Raw genomic sequence first — 17328 nt, 5'->3', positions numbered from 1 at the left:
GGAGAACAGAGGTCAGGGAGAGACAGCAGCAGAGAGGCGAGGCGGGGAATCCCAGAAAGGAAGAGCCGGGGAGGCCGGCCCCGGGTGCTGTGAGTGAATTCTCAGCCGGAGACCCTGGGGTTACAGGCAAGAGACCCAGGCCCGAGTGCCAAGAGAAGCCACAAGCACTGGACAGAGATTCTGGCGGCTGCCACCACAGTTTCGGTCCAGTCCTGGGAAACAATAACGTGGCCACAGCAACCACAGAGCCAGTGGCCTCCAGAGGACCCTAATGTCACATGGACCGTCTGCGACGTCTCGGTAACGATGCCCTGGGCACAGTTCAAAATCACCAGCCGTATGAAGCACCGGGGAGCGGGGCAGAAACCCACAGAGACGCCAAGATGGTACAGACGTCAGCATTAGCAGACAAGGGTTTAAAAACACGTGTTATAACTATGCTTAAGGATGTGAAGAAAAGCAGAAGGAATCAGCGAACAGTGAATCTAAGCTGTGGAGTAGAAGAGGGCTGGCAAAGTTTTTCTAGAAGGGCTATGTAGTGGGGTTCAAGACAGTGGCAGCACGGGCGGGCCCTGGGCTCGCCCCTTTGCACGAGCACGCTGGGACGTGCCCTATACGGAGCGCAACTGAGAGCCGGACGAGCAGTTTCTGAGCGGCGAACGAGAGAGAAAGACGGAGAGGAGGCTGAGAAACTGGGAGCCGCAGGAGAAGCCTGTGAGCAGCTCCGTTTACGTCCTTCTCCACCCTGGCGGGGCTCTGGCCTCCTACGAGATCACCGCAGCCCGCTCCCAGACACACTCCCTCTGACCAAAGGGAGCAGGCATGTCGACGGGCATCAGCACATGCACCCGCCCCCTGCCCGGAGCTGCCCAGCACAGCAGGCCAGCACCCCAGGCTCTGTGGGCACCTGTCCAGCTCCACTGGCCTGTAGAAAGCACCCAGCACACACGGCCTACGCAGAGGTCGCTTCTACACAAGGCCACTTCCGGACTGGGAGAGGTAGCTATTTTGTTTAATTCATATAAACAAACATAGAAAGTCAAACAAAATGAAAACACAGAAGAATCTCTCTCCAATGAAGGAACAAGGAAAATCCTCAAGAAAAAAAAAAAACCCCTTAGCACATGGAGAAAATTTGCCTGAAAAAGAGTTCAAAGAAACGGTCATCGGGATTCTCACTGAACTTAGGGAGAACTTCAACAGACAGTTACAAGGTCTAAGACAGAACCTAGCAGAGCTGAAGAATACGTCACTGAAATCGAGAATGCTCTGGAAGGAGCTGACGCAGATTAGCTCACGCAGAAGACTGGACTGGCAACCTGGACGTCAGACTAGTGGAAGTCGGCAAATCAGAACGGCAACAACAGAGGGAATTTTTAAAAATCAGGGTCGTTTAAGGAACCTCTGGGCCGACATCCAGTGCACGGACGGCTGCGTTATAGGCTTCCCAGAAGGAGAAGAGAGAGAAAGGAACAGAAACTTTATCTGAAGAAATAGTGGCTGGGAAAGGAAGCAAACATTCAGGCGCAGGGATTTCCAAACAAGACAAACCCAAACAGACCCGCGCCAAGACCTACTGCAGCTCAGGTGGCAGAAGTTAAAGATAAAGGCACAGTACCGAAGGGAGCAAGAGGAAAATCAGCTACAACAATAGCAATCTCGTCCGGCTGGCAGCTGATTTCCCAGAAGCAGCACTGCGGCCAGAGGGAGTGGCGGGATATTTCAAGTGGGAGAGAAAGAACCACAACCTAGAATAGTTTGTCCAGCAAGGTCATCATCCAGCATTGAAGGAGAGATAGAGAATTTCCCGCACAAGCAAAACTAAACGAGTTCATCACCATTAATCCAGCTTTAAAAGGAATGGTAAAGGTTATGCCTTAAGCAGAAAAGGAAAGGCCATAACTAGAAATAAGAAAATGTGATAAAGGACAAATTCTCACAGATAAAGCCAAACACATAATAAACACAGTGAATCAGACATTTAAAAAGGCACTACAAAGGCCAAAAGACAAAAGTGCCAAACTCAACCCAAACTACAGTAAGTAGCTGGGAGAGACACGGAACAGAAAGATCTAAAATATGACACCAAGAACACAAAGCGCAGACGGGAAAGTGAGATGCAGTCCTTTTAGGACATATTCGAACTGAAATGCCTGTCATCTTAAAACAGACTGCTGTCGATACAGCACGCTAGATCGAAACCTCGCGGTAACTCCAAACCAAAAACCTGCAGAAAGATACACAAAGAACAAAAAGAAAGGAACCCAAACAAAACACTCAAGAAAACCAGCACCCTGCAAGAGAAGAGATCAGAAGAAGAAGACAGAGACTACAAAAACAATAAAAAAAGAGAGAAAAATGGCAATAAGCACATTATTAAACTGTAAATGGATTAAATGCGCCAATAAAAAGACATAGAGTGGCTGAAAGGATTGAAAAACATCCCATTTATACACGGCTTCCAAGAGACTCACCTCAAAAATACAGACGGAACAGAAAGGAAAAAGATACTCTGTGCAAATAGAAATAAAGAAATAAAGCTGGGGTAGCAATACTCATATCGGACAAAATAAACTTTAAAACAAACGATGTGGAAAAGACAAAGGACACTGCATAATTATAAAAGAGTCGATCCAAAAAGAGGCTAGAACAACCATAAATATCTGCACACCCAACAAAGGAGCACCTATAAAGCAAATATTAATGGACAAAAAGGGAGAAACAGTAATAAAATAACGGTGGGGGATTTTAATACCGCACTCACATCAATGGACAGATTGTCCAGACAGAAAATTAATAAGGAAATAATGGTTTTAAATGTCACATTAGACCAGATCGACTTAATAGATATTTATAGAGCATTTCATCCAAAAGAAAAAAAAAAAAAAGCTGCAGAAAACACTTTTTTTTTCCAAATGCACCTGGAACCTTCTCCAGGACAGACCACATGTTAGGCCATAAGCGAAAGCAAGGAGACCGAAATCACATCGAGCATCTGTTATGACCGCAATGGCATGAAACTAGAAATCGGCCACAGGAATAAAACGAACAGCACCCACAAATACATGGAGACTAATTCACACGCTCCAAATAACGAATGAACCCAAGAGGAAATCAAACAGGAAATCAAAACTACCTTGAGACAAATAAAAATGAAAACACAACTTTCCAAAATTTATAGGATGCAGCAAAGCTGTTCCAAGAAGGAAGTTCATAGCTAGGCAGGCCCACCTCAAGAAGCAGGAGAGATCTCAGACAAAAAATCAAACTCTACACCTGAAGGAGCGAGAAAAAGAACAAACAAAACCCAAAGTAGACAGAATAAAAGAAATAATAAGATCATAGCAGAAATAAATGAAATATAAATTTTAAAAAACAATAGAAAAGGTCAATGAAACTAAGAGCTGGTTCTCTGAAAAGGTAGACAAAATTGACAAATCTTAGCCAAACTCATCAAGAATAAAAGAGCGCCCAAATAAATAAAATTATGAATGTAAGAGAAGTTATAACTGACAACACAGAAATACAAGATCACTAAAGAATACTACGAACCATTATATGCCAACAAATTCAATAATCTAGAAGAAATGGATAAATTTCTAAAAGCATATACCTTCCAAGACTGAAACAGGAAGAGATAAAAAAAAAAAATCTAAACAGACCAATTACTAGCAATGAAATCGAAGCAGTAATAAAAATAAAATAACCCAACAAATAAAAGTCCAGGGTCAGGTGGCTTCACAGGTGAATTCTACCAAACATTTAAAGAAGAATTAACACTTATGCTTTTTAAACTACTTCCAAAAGTCAAAGAGAAAAGAACACATCTAAACTCATACTATGAAGCCAGAATTACTCTAATACCAAAACTAGACAAAGACACTGCAAAAAAAATGAAATTATAGGTCAATATCCTTGATGAACATAGATGCAAAAATTCTCAACAAAATATTAGCAAACCGGATTCGACAATACATTAGAAGGGTCATATAGCACGACCAAGTGGGATTTATCCCATGGATGCAGGGATGATCCGACAAAGGTAAATCGATCAATGCGATATACTACATTAACAAAATGAATGATAAAAATCATATTATCATCTCAATAAATGCAGACATTTGACAAAATTAAACATCCTTTAACGATAAAAATTCTCAAAGTGGGTATGGAAGAAACATGTCAGCATATTAAAGACCATACACGGCAAACCCACAGCTGATACTATACTCAAGGGTAAAAAGCTGAAGGCGTTTTCTCTAAGACCAGGAACAAGACAAGGGCAGCCACTCTGTTCATCACAATATTGGAAGTCGCAGCTAGAGCACTCTAACAAGAAAACGTGAAAGGCATCCATACTGGAAAGAAAGAAGTAAAATTCTATTTGCAGATGCCATGATACTATATATAGAAAACCGTAAAAAACTCCACCAAAAAAGTAATAAATGAATTCAGTAAAGTTGCAGGATAAAAAAATCAATATGCAGAAATCTGTTTGTTGTTTCTATATACTCATAACGAATGATCAGAAGTTAAGAAAACAATCCTATTTATAATTGCATCAAAAAGCATATCTAGGAATAAATTTAACCAAAGAGGTGAAAGACACGTACTCTGAAAACTATAAAACATTGAAGAAAGAAAATGAAGATACAAATAAATGAAAGTCTACACCTTGCTCATGGATCGAAAAGATTAATCTTGTTAAAATGTCCTAACTACCTAAAGCAATCTACAGTGTCAATGCAATTCCTATTAAAATACCAATAGCATTTTCTCAGAACTAGAACAACTAATCCTAAAATTTATATGAAACCAGAACCCATTCTGGGGGCAGCGTTTGTGTCCCCACATCTCACAGCTTGCCCTAGATGCAAGATACTCAGGGACCAAGGGCAGGCGCTGCCCCGCCCTGCAGGGTCCCCCACGGAGCAGCGCCCAGACGGGGGACCAGAGTCACGTTTCTGCACGTTGGACGTCTTTCTGTAGGCCAGACCGGTCTTGCCTCTTACAAGTTATTAGTATTTTATCCCTTTTAGCCAAAAGGTTTCCTCATCGTAAGACGAGAGTGTAAGATAAATATCAGATTCCTGCAAGGCAGGTGCTTTTTCCCACCCCTCGGGGAAAACCGAAGGGGAAAGCGACCCACCCCTCCTTCGGTTTGGGTTTATTGTTTGGAGGCACAGAAAGTACGCAGCTCCCACGTACACGCCCCCCACGGCGCACACACGCCCCCCATGGCACGCAAGGGCCCCCACGCACACACGCCCCCCACGGCACGCAAGGCCCCCCCACGGCGCGCACACGCCCCCGTCCTCCGCCCGGGCGTGGGCTGCCCGCGGGGCTCCCGTGGCGGGAGGGTGGGTGCGCGGCGCGCCACCCTCCTGAGCGGTGTGTGAAGAAGCAGGGGCACCTTCTCGCCAGGAGGGTGACCTGTTTCACGGGTCGCGCCGGCAGCGGGGCCTGGCCGCAGGGATTGGGGCCGGAAACAGCTGAACACCCGCGCGGGCGGCCGGGCTGGTACGAGCGCCCCACGGAGCTCCGGGCCGCCTGCCCTCAGCGCGCTGCCCCGGTGCCGGCCGCCGCAGACGTGGCGCGGGCCAGGGCTCTGCCAAGGACAGAGCTTCCAGGGCAGCGGCCTCCGTGCTGCTCCTTCCCTGGGAGCGGGTGCGACGGCGCCACGTCGGGTCGGACCGGGGCAGGAAGGCGGGCGGCGCGCTGCTCTTCAGCAGTAGCCTGGCGCCCACCCGCAGGCAGCTCGCGGACACTGGCCGGATCTTCGGGTGGCGAGGAAACCAGGCCTAACACTGGGAAGGCCACTGCGGTGCCCTGGCATCTCGGGCAGGGCGCGTGTGGAGTAGGCCACTCGGTCCTCTCCCCCTCCGTCTCTGGAGGACGCCACAGGGTCAGGAAGAGGGGCCGGGGGCTCCAGCTGGGGGAGCCTTGGCGAGGCTGGGGTGGCTTCGCTGGTCTGCAGAGCAGAGCCTGTGCTATCCCTGGGCTGCCCGCCACCTGTGCCCATCCTGCACCTGCCAGTGCCTCCCGTGGGGGGCACCCTGGTTGGCCAGACAGGGTGCTGGCCAGGACGTGCTCCCCTCAGGCCCCAAGGCCCCAGAATACAGGGCATGGGGCAAGGCTCACACCGGCCGTGGCCAGCGGAACCGGCTGAGCATTATTGAGTTAATGAGTGAAGGATTTTGACAGCCGGGGCAGCCTCAGAAACTTAACACCGCCTTCCTTTTCCAGTTTATCTTGCGGAAAGCTGAGCTGGGGGGTGAGGGGGGGCTGTGCTTGGACCTGCTGACACCTGCATGTGGTGACAGTGTCCAGAGGCCCCATCCCATACCTGCTCCCTGTTCTGTTCACTGATTGTATTTTTAAATGGCTGTTGTGATGACCCCAGGATCCTAGCCACACTGCACTAGAGATCAGCCAGCCCCACACTGTTCCATCGTGGAGGCAGGACAGGTAACCGGTGGCAGTGGGTGAGGTGCCTGAGCGGGCGACACCCATCCCAGGGCTGTCCCCTCTTCACAAGCCTGGCCATCCTGTGAGGCCGCCCCTGCAGCTGGGCACTCAGCGAGTGGAAGCCAGCACCCAGCGGGGGGAGGCCACGAAATCATTCCCACCCCCAGGATGGGTGAGGACCAGGAAGCTGAGGTAGCAGGTGGCGGGGGCACGGTCACGCCCCCTCATTGCCCAGCATCAGAGAGCACTGGCCCCTGCCCTTGCTGGGCACCACGGCACCAGCCTCGGATCTCAGATCTCGGATCTCGGATCTCGGTGTCCAGAGCTATTGTGTGGCCGCCTCGGGATTTTTGCTTCCATTCAGCTATTGTTTGTTGATCTCTTGTTACGTGTGGGGCACAGCACGGGTGATTACAGCGCCCACAGAAGGTCCACCAGGCTCTTTTTACTCTCCCCTGCTGAATCCAGCCCAGGCAGGGCTGAGGGAGATAGGGCTGCTGGCCATGTCCCCACTGCAGGGGCCGAGCCTCAGAGGGGCAGCGGCTTGCCCTCACAGAGGCTGCAGCAGCCCAGACGGGAGCCAGCATGTGGGAGGCCCTGGAGGGTCTTTGAGTTCCCACCCCAGTGGGAAAGGCTAGGCTCCCAGGGGAATGGACTGGGGGAGGGGGAGTTGGCTGTCCCCGTTAGAGGCTTGACCCACTGAGAGTGTGTCATTTGGTCACAGAGGCCTTTCCAGCTTGAAAAGCCCCCAGGCGCCCCCAGGGCAGGGCCCCAGAGCAAGCCTGGGAACAGGGGTGCCCAGCACCAGCGCAGCAGATGGGCTTCAGCCTGTCACTGCCTCCCAGAGGTTCAGTGTCCGGGAGCGGCTCCAGCCATCTCAGAGCAGAGCGTAGGGGCGAGGCTGTGGCTAAGCCCCAAGCTCAAGGATCCCCTGGAGGAAAGCAAGGGGGACAACACACCACCTGGCCTAGTGACACAGTCAGGGTTCAACAGCTGCCATGCCGGCACTCCGGCAGATGTGTGTGGGGGGACGATAACTCAATTGCAGTGGATGTCACCTGACCGTCTGCCATGGTCTGTCCTGGCCCACGGTTCACCCACTCTTCACTGACCCTCTTCGGGGGTGTTGGTGCCACAGAGAAAAGTGAGGGGCTTGCGGCCCCCAGGGAGTCACAGAGCTAGGATTCAACCCAGGCCCAGCGTCCATGGCCACGTGAGAAATAGATCTTAGTGCCACAGGCCGAAGCCCTCAGCCTCACGGAAACCAATGCGCACGTGCACACACAACTGCACACGGACAGGCAGGCATGCAGGCCTCCTCGGCGGCCCTGCCCTGTCGCTGTCCATGTCCAGCTAGCAAGTGGAGGGCGAACTATGCTGAGCGCCTAGCACGTGGGGGCCAAGTTCTAAGGGAAAGCATACGGGGGAGGCCACAGTTCTGTGCTCACTGCACCCCAAACCTAGGCTCGCTAAGTCCAAGAGGAAACGGCCCCAGCAAACAGGTGGTTTCCACCCTTTGCGTTCCCCCCGCAAGCTGTTAGACACAGGCGCTTCCAGCTTTCCCATCCTGCCCTTGCAAGAAACCCTTTTCCAAGCCCTGTTGGACTTTGGCATGACAGCTCGGCAGGTGGTGAATTCGTGGATGGAAGAAGCAGAGTCTGGCCCTCCCCGCCCCCCCGCCCCCCAGCCCTGCTCCTTCCCTGGGCCCAGGGTGGGCCTTGAAGGGGCCATCTGCCTGTGCCCCCGAGGCTGGAGGTCCCGCCCTGGGTGGCTCACAGGACGCCTTCCTGGAGCTGACGCTGGTCTGCCCGCAGGGGCCACGTCTGTGCCCGAAGCAGAGCGCTCTCTGGGGGAGGGGAGATAACGTGGATAACCCTCCCCTCCCCTGCTCCATCAAGGGCCCCAGCCACCCCCCTCCCCCATCTGCCCCCGGGGCTGGTGCTTCAGCCTGAGCGTGCTCCCCCTAGTTCCTCTCAGCCAGGGCCCCTCCCTTCTGAGGCCCATCTGGACTGCCCCCCAGATGGTAGCCTGGCTGCCATCCGATCTCCCAGCCTGGACTCTGACCCTCACCAGGTAAACCACAGGCTCTCACCTCTTTCCAGACCTGAGTGAACCCTTGGGCTTTAGATGTGCACTTGAGACGCAGCCAGTTGCAAGGAAGGGCCCCAGGCCCAGATGTGGCACCTCGTGTGACCTGGAGAACGGGAGTACGCACCCCATGGGAGCCGCCCACGCCTCCGCGTGGGACTCGGCCCTGGCTGGTGGGTGGTCAGCATGTGTAGGTGCCACCCCTGCGTGCAGGTTAGGTCTGGCAGTGGGCCACCTTGCCCCCTCCCGCGTCCCAGCCCTGAGCCTTGCTGGGGTGGGGCAGGCCTGGCGACCCGATCAACAGCCTGGAAGGGCCTCAGAGACTCAGGCCTGTCACTGGGCCTCCAGAGGCCCTGGGGGCAGACCCTGTCCCTCTGGTCTGCCCCTAGCGAGCATTCACTTGGGTTGTCTGGCTGTTTATCTGAACATGCTAATGGGACAATCTCACGAATCAGAGGGGCCCTTAACATTACAAACTCCCGGGAGCTCTGCTCGGAGGCCTGAGCGGCCGCCACCCCCAGCCCGGGGAACCCTGTTCCTCCCGGTGGCCCTGGGGCTCCTCGCCTCAGAAGCTCCCACTTCCCTGGCTCCTCCGACCTCAGCCGGCTCCGCCAGCTGCTCCCCAAACGCCCACACACGCCCATCCCAGCGCCCTGCACTGCTGGTGCACCCCGGAAATGCTGTTACCCTCACCACGGGGCTCCCTCCTCCATCATTTGTCACTGCTGCATGTGGTGCCGTGACCCCGTCTGCCTGTCCCCACACAGGAATGCCACCCTCTGTGGGAGGTCTGGGTGCCAGGCACGCGGTGGCACCAGCATCTGCTGAATGAATATCACGCTGCGGGGCCCTCTCCCGGTGGCCAGAGCTGTCGCTGCTGGAACCCCAAGTGTGTCGAGGCCACATCAGTAAATCAAACCGTCAAGCCTGGGAGAGGTTGCGGGGCCGAGTGGGCGGACCCCAGCCCAGGCTCTGTCCCGGGATGTGCACAAGCCAGGATCCGGTGGGCCTCTGTGTCCCTGGAGGACGGCATGCCGGGACCCGCAGGATCCATTCTGTCTTGTTCTGGAAGGCCACACGGGGTGGACAGGGCAGATTTTGGTTTGTGGTGGAGGGTGCTCTAGACCCACACAGGCGAGCATGGTGTCTCCCAGGGACCTGGCCCACCCAGCGCCGTGTGGGGCAATGATGCATCCACCCTGAACTCCAACACACCCACCGTGCTCTGAGCTGATGCTGGCGTCGCATTCAGTGGGTGTTGCCACTGGGTGTGCCGCTCAGCTCACAGGAGGCCGTGTGGCAATTTGGAGAAAGAATGTGGCCAGCCAAGGAGCTTAGCGAGCCTCTTTGCAGGCCCAGCACCCGAAGTTTGGAGGGAGCTCACAAACAGGTGACGAGGTGACAGTCATCGATGCGTTCATTCTACTGTCATGCTGCACGTGCAAATCGGCAGACGCATGGCTGGGGGCAGGCAGGGCTCAGACACAGTCCCTGCTTTTGCGGCCCCACTTAGATGAGGAGGCGTCCTCGGGGCTGGGGGCTGAGGGGCCGGAGGGTTCTGAGCTTAGGAGAGGTGGGGCTCAGCCCCTTGGAGACCAGCCTGCCTGGGGAAGGGGCGTGTGCGTGTGCCTCTGTGTGTGTGTGTGTGTGTGTGTGTGTGAGCCCAGTGTGTCTGTGTGGTGGGGGTGGGGAGTCTGGGCTTCAGCATGAGCCAAGGGGAGCCAGTGCACCACAGGGCCACAGTGGGGTGGGTGGGAGCCCACGCACCCCTGAGCTCACCACCCCCAGTCTGATGGGCTCTGTGGGCACCTGGGCTCACCCAGCAATGCCCTTTCCTCAGCCCTGAATAGAGTTGGAGAAGCTAGAAGACAAAGGTACGAAGAGATCAGGCTGGAGGTCGGTGTCTGGGGACCAGAGGGAGGCGGGTGGGGTGGAGGCCAGCGCAGAGCCTCACGCCGGGAACATCCCCGGCCCCTCTCAGCTTTACGCAGTGCAGGGCACAGGCGGGGACCACCCAATGTGGGCTCCAGCACAGAGGGGCGGGGAAGTGGGCTCTGCTTGGACCCAGCTCCCCAGCAGGGGACAGCGGGAGAGCCCTCTCTGAGACAGCTCAGGCAAGGAGGTCCCAGGAGCTGAGGGGAGCTCGGGCCCTGGCCGGCCCTGCCCCTGACTTTGGCTGGCCTCATCCATCACACACTGAGCACTCCAACCCCTCAGGTGCATAGATCCTGGTGAAACTCGCTGCTGAAAGGGACTCGCCTCACACGCCGGGAGAGGGTGTGTGGACAGGGACCCCGACTCTGAGCTGCCCTTGCTGCTGGGGACCATGGCGACGGGCCGGGCACACTGGGCCAGAGCGGAGCCTTCCAGGAGGGGCGCGAGCTAGCAGTGAGGGGCTCGGGGCTGATGTGCCTGCGAAGAATAAAATGCTAGGCTGACGAAGTTCCAAGATGGAGAGCCCAGAGACAGGTCTCCGCAAAGCCCTGCTCACAGAGCACGCGTGAGCCGAGGCTGGCCATGCGTGACCCGGGCCAGGCCTCGCAGAGGAGCTTGGTGCCCCGGAACTCTCTTGCCGGAAGCTGGCCCAGGTGGGAGGCTTCCTGGGGAGTCCCCTCTGAGGAGCAGGCAGGCCTGGGCCCTAGTACACTTCGTGACCTTTGCCCCCCTCCCTCAGGATATTCTAGGCAATACCTTAGTTCCCAAAGCCAGGGATTGTTTTATAGCCGGGGCTGATTCCCCCTGGGCAGTTCCTGAAACACGAGACTTTACACCTCCAGCATGGAGCCTCTGGAAAGCCCCTGGTTCCAGGCCCTAGATGACAGGTCCCACTGCAGGGCCCCTGGCCTCGTCCTGTCAGGACTGGGGTCCACGAGGGCTCCCTGACTGGTCTACTCGTGGGAGGACAGAGTCCACCAGGAACTCTCACGGGTCACCGTGCCTTTCTAGGCCACCTACGTTCTCTAGATCCTCTCATGTGACCCCTCCAGAGGAATGAGGGAAATTTGGCGGGTGCAGGGGGGACAGGATGCTGCTGGGAGACCATGGGGTGGCGGTGACGGGGTCAGGCTCAGCACCAGGGGCCCCAGTCTAAACCCAGAGCACGTGAAGCCAACCCTGAGGGGAACCCACCCCACAGCCTGGCACGGGGTTCAGGCAGACGCCCAGCGCCCGCTGGCTGTGCCTCGGGAAGACCCACATGAGGCAGGAGGTCTAGGCAGAAGTCACACAGCCACAGCCCAGGTCCCCCAGCGCCCTAGGTAGATAAGCGAGGCGGTGGGTGGCCCTGCGCCCAGGTGGGTCCGGCGCCACAGGGCTGGGGGCTGGTCGCAGGAGACGTCCCTGTGAGAGGGCTTCGGAAGTGGCAGGAGTTGGGGTGCAGAGACACAGGGCCTGGCAGTGGCTCGGAGTCCAAGTGACGGGCCCTCCCGCATGCATCGCAGACAGCACAACCCACAAACTGGCACAGCTTCTGGGGCGCGGAGCAGGCGAACGGCTCCAGACAGGGCCCTGAAGCCCCCCGCAGCTCCTCACGGCGCCCGGGGTCACCCGGGCCAGGCCCCACGGAGAAGCACTGCCGAAGACAGCAGGCTGGGGCGTTGGGTCGGGGGGCACGGGGTCTCAGAGGACTCGCTGCTGCTGGGGAGGGAGAGGCCACCTGGACACCCACCCTGAGCCTCCGTCAGCCACCGGAGTCCTCTCCCCAACCCACTGTGGCTTGGGGCGGCCCTTCCGTCCTCCTGGTGGGGGACAGTGGGGCTGCCGTCTCCCTGGAGAGAGGCGAACATGCAGACCCTCAGCCCTGCGAGGAGTCCCCGCCTTCCCCCCACTTCCTCCCCACTTCCCAGTGGCTCAGACCAAAGTCGGGGTACCCTCGCCCCCACCCCTGGTGCTGAGAGCTCTGCTTCCAGAGTGTGTCCCCAAATGAGGTGTCTGCCAGTTCCCCACACCAGACACTGCCCCCTACCCCGCCGACTCCAGTCCACGCTGTCTGGGGTCGGCGTGGGGCTCAGGGCCAACTGGTGCCCCCCCTAATCCCAAGACCCACAGGGACGTCAGCTGGGCACCTGAGCTGTCTGTGCTCTGAAGTGTCCCTGGCCTGGGGCTTGTGAACGAATGGACTCCGCTGGCCTCCAACTGCCCCCACCCCAGCTTCTGCTCTGGTGCCTGTCCTGTCTGCTTTCCGCCCCACAGCCGGGGCAATGGTCTGAGAGCCCAGAGCTGACCGAGTCCCTGCCTCCTGGCCACCGTGGTGGAGACCAAAGTCCTCCCGGGCCTGCGGCTGGACTGTCTTGGCCTCCCCACGGGCCTGCCTCAGCCTCCCTCAGCCTCCGACACTGCAACCTCCCCTCCGTCCAGGAGCACCTTCCCCGGCCACCCTGCCACCTCCAGGGCTCTGTCTCCAGAAGCTGCCTGGACCCCTGCCCCGGGCGGGCCCCACCCAGCGATGCCCACAGCCTCACTGTCTCAGCCTGGCCAGCCGCCTAGGCCTGGCGCCAGGCCAGCCTTCAGTCCCCGGGAACAGAAGAATTTTAGAGAGAGAAAGCCTGGCCTGGTCCAAGGCTCAGAGTGACCGTGGTGTGGGCAGCTGTGGGCTGAGACTCCCTGGGGAGCGCATGTCTCAGGGCCTAGGCGGGGCCAGGGGAAGGGCCATCCACCCAGGGGCAGACACTGTCCCACTGCAGAAGGGCCCTCGGCCTCGGCCTCCACTAAGCCCTGAGCTGCAGAGGGCTCCGCAGCCTCAGCGGCCTCCCTTCTCCCCCCGAATTTCCTGGAGATGCACCTGCAGGAGGCCCCAGGGCATGTGGGTGGGGAGCTCGCAGCAAACCCTTTGCAGGCCTGGGGTCTCGCGGTCTGTGGGCGCGGCAGCCGTACCTGCTCCTTATCGTGCCCCGCGCTGCTGTGGCAGCAGCTTCCAGGGGCGGGACCCGGGACCCCAGGCCGCCGGGCGGGGCTGAGACGCTGCCCTCCGCCTCTCTCTGTCCCCAGGTGCCTCAGTGAGATGCTGCCTTGAAACATGCGTTTCGGGGTCCCCTGCTCCTTGTTTCCCCAACGAGGTTACAAATGGCTGGAAGCAACCCGACCTCTCCAACACAAGTGGGGCCACAATGCACTTAGCGCCACGTGAGACACTCAACACACGTGCGGAGTCAGAATAAACGCAGCTCTTCTGCTGGAGTGACGAGACTGGACTGGCCCTGACCACCCCGAACGAGGAAGGGGCCACGCGGCTCAGCGAGCACCCCGCTGGGCTGTGGGGACGCGCACTCCGTGTCTGTGCGCAGACCGTGCCCCGCCGGGCCGAGGCCCGCGCATGCGCGGTCTGTGCGGCTCGCGGGCCGGGGCGCCAGGCTTGGCCGCGAAGGGAGACGTCGGAGCGGGCCTGGTCCCCGGGTCAGGACTAAGTGTAAGTCCCGAGTTCTCGGTGGGGTGAGGGGGACCCACATCAGAGGGCTGGGCAGTGGGGAGCCCCTGCGGTTAATGCAGCAGAGACCAGAAGTCTGCTTTGCGCCGCACGGAGCACGGTGGATTCTGTGGGGTAGCCCCAGCCTCGGGGGGCGTCGAGCCCAGGGGGTCTGCCCTGTTGGGGCGCGGTGGCTGGCTCGACGTGACCCTGGTTTGTGGGGCCACGCGCGAGTGGGCCGGCTCGTTTCTGAGCTTTGGCTTCGAGGCGGGAGGGCTGCGAGGCATGCGGGCGCCGAGGTGCCTGGCGTGGGCAGCTGCACTTGCGAGGATCCCTGGGCTAGAGGTGGGGGACCCCGGCTGCAGGGGTCCTGGGTGTGGGGCGCAGGGGCGAGAGCGAGCTGTGGGGACACCTTGGGCCGGGGCTCAGGAGCGGGGCTCCAAGGCGCATGGGAAAGGAGGGTGGGACAAGGCAGGGAGGGGCTCCAGCGAGCAGGAAGAGTTGGGTCAGTGAAGCCCATGCTGAGCCATGAGGGGGGCCCTGGGGACCTGGGCAGGGTCGGTGCAGGGGACCCCAGGGGACCAGGTTCCCGGGGCACAGGAGGGCTAGGAAGAGGGAAGGGCTGGGCGAGGGCTGGGTATGCGGAGGGCCCCAGCTTACTCTTTAAGTTGGGACTGTGCGGGCAGCGTTGAGGCCAGGCCCCGCCCAGGGCACGCAGGCTGGCCGCCCGGGGTCTTCACTTGGGATGCACCCCTGTTGTCCTGACAGCCCCCTCTTACCCTGCGAGTGGGACCTGTGATCCCAGGGGCCACACAGATGGGACATGGCACTGTCAGGCTGTGTCCGAGCGCCTGTGCCCACCCTGCCCAGGAGGAGGCCCTCTCAGGACGGTCCTGTGCTCGGACACCTGCAGTCACGGCTCATCGCGGGCCAGGCTAACTCTCGGGTCAGTGCGCTCCCTTCTTGCTGACCCGCTGGTGCCCTGGCGGCTGTCCCTGGACCCTCAGAGCCAGGCTCCAGCCGGCACACTGGGGCCGCACGGAAAAACGCTGGGTGCTGCACTCCCCAGGGTCCACCCTTCACGTCATCATCCTTCCCGTGGCCTCATGGAAGAGAGGAGGTGGCAGAGGAAGGGACCGGCCCCTCTGTCGCAGAACTGGGGCCGTTCTTAGGGGAACCGTGTGAGCTTCAGTTTGGGGCACACCCAGAGCCCCAGGGTGAGGCCGGCCCTGCCATGCAGGACGGGCCGGGGCAGTGTGGGCCCTTCCCTGACGGAGACTCGGAGACTCGGCAGCAGAGACGCAGCATGAGACCCTCTCTGGGTGCTCACCTTCCACTCCTGACACCACATCCCCCCAGGGGGAAGCCCATGGGGGATGCATGAGCACTGTGACCAGGCAGCAGGGCCAGGCAGCTACACAGGCGCCAGGAAAACGGAGGCCGGAGGCAGGGAACCCAGAGAGCTCCTCAGAAGCAGCAGAGGGCGGGAGACCTGCAGGAGCCTTGGCCTAAGCGGGAAGTGAAGGGGGAACAGCTGCCCAGCACCCCGAGTTCTCTGAGGTCTCGCCCCCAAACCCAGGACGTCGGTGCCCCCGAGCTCCAGAGGGAACCTCTCCTCTTTGCCTCACTCCTCCCCCGTCCCTGCCACCCACTGTCCCGTGGGGGGCAGCGTGTCCTCAGATGGGGCTCCCACTGGCCCTCCCCCAGGCTCCACCTGGTAAGTCACACATGGCATCACACCTCCACCGCCTTCCCAGGACCTGCAGCACAAACTGTGGCTCTGTGGCTCTTCGGGACGCTGACCTTCCCCTCACCTTGCCGGCAGCCCTGCCACCCCACTTGCTGGCTCACTGGAGCGAGCTCAGAGGAGAAGTCTGAGGACGGGGACTTTAAAGAGAGAGACCTTCTCGCTGGAAAAATCGCTCCTATAAATAGCATTTTGCAGGGTTTAATTTTGAGTGGCACCGTTTTGCCTTCTGCACTGGAAACAAAACATCACTCCGGCGCCTACCCGCTAGGACATTTTCTCTCTCAGGGCATCAAAGCCCCCTCGCCCGACAGGGAACACCCGGCGCAGGAGCCCCAGGGCGGAGCGGCGCGGCGCGCGCAGGGCAGACCCGAGCCCCGAAGGCGGGACCCGGGGAGCCCGGAGCGCGTGGGACCCATGACCCTCCGCGGCCGGGACTGCAGCTCCGGGCCCGGCCAGGCTCGCAGCCCCCGAGCCTCGCCCTGCCTGACCCAACTCCTCCAGGCTGGCGGCGGGGCGATGACGCTGGACGCGCCCGGTCCCCAGGGAAGACGGCGGACCCGACACAGACAGGAAGGAGAGCGGCGCGAGCGCCCGGCTCTGTCCCAGGCGCGCTGGCGCGGTCCCCCAGGTCCGCGCGTGGAGCGGGGCTGGTGGAGGGAGAGCCGCTCACCGATCTTGGCCACGCTGGCCACGAGGATCCAGAGCGCGATGATGTACGGGTCCTGGACGTGGTGCCATTCGAAGGTGACCACCTGGAAGCCCTGGCTTGCGTCTTGAGCGCCGCTGGGCTCTTCCTCGATGCCCAGCGCCCGCGGCACCTCACGCAGCGTCAGCAGCAGCGCCAGCAGCAGCCCCCAACCGGGGCCCGGGGCCCCGCGCCCAGACATCCCCGCACCGCTCAGCGCCCTGTCCGGACGCGCATGTCGTGTGACTCCGGCTGCGCTCGGGGGAACGCGCTGGCCCGCGCGCAGCCGAGAGCGCTCAGGGTGCAGGCTGCTGTCCCGGTCCCCGCCCGCCGGGGTGGCCTTTAATCTGGCGGCCCCCTCCCGCCCCGGGGCGGGGCCTTCCCGCCCCCGCTGCGCGCACGCGAGCTCAGACACCGCCGCGCGCCCGGCACGCCCAGCCGGGTCTGACCGGCCGCTTGACCTCACCTCCCCACCCCCGAGCGCCCGATCCCTTCTGTCCCCCTCCCGCACGGCCTGCGCCCTCTCTGCTCCCGCCCTGTCCTGGAGCCTGGGTCTGCAGGGCACAGGCCGCGAGGTCCGTGCGGCGGTCTGGCCGCAGGGCAATGGGCGACAGCCTCCCTTGGGGGCGGAGCACAGCGCCCGCCTCAGGGGTGTCGGGCCGTGCCGGGGTGCGGGCTGCGCCGGGGTCCCTCTGGCTGCAGGGTGGTGGGCTCCGGGTGCCTCTGACGCCCCTCAGTGGCATGCGCTCAGCTCCCGAGTGGAAACCGGGAGCTCAGCCGCCGTGGAAACCGTCGCCCCAAGCCAGGACCCGGGCTGTGCGCACTGCACTGGGGGCCCGAGGGCCAGAGGGCACCAGGCTGCCGGGCTCCTGCTGCCCTCCAGGGAACCTGCATTTCTTAACAGGATCCCACAACCTGTCAAAAGCCAGGGCCCCT

General features: G+C 59.3%; 1 protein-coding gene across 2 annotated transcripts in view; it reads right to left on the bottom strand.

Moving 5' to 3' along the window:
- Nucleotides 1-16594, bottom strand: part of SLC9A3 (solute carrier family 9 member A3) — a 37547-nt gene extending 20953 nt beyond the window's left edge. For both annotated transcript variants that reach the window (XM_039842860.1, XM_039842859.1), the window contains exon 1: nt 16378-16594. In XM_039842860.1, coding sequence (XP_039698794.1) covers nt 16378-16594 — 217 coding nt within the window. The remainder of the gene's footprint in view (nt 1-16377) is intronic.
- Nucleotides 16595-17328: the final 734 nt, after the last annotated feature.

This window comes from Pteropus medius, unplaced genomic scaffold (genome assembly GCF_902729225.1).
Source record: "Pteropus medius unplaced genomic scaffold, Ma_sr-lr_union100, whole genome shotgun sequence".
Taxonomy (NCBI): Eukaryota; Metazoa; Chordata; class Mammalia; order Chiroptera; family Pteropodidae; genus Pteropus; species Pteropus medius.
Note: the sequence above shows the minus strand (reverse complement) of the source record. Positions and strands in the feature narration are given on the sequence as shown.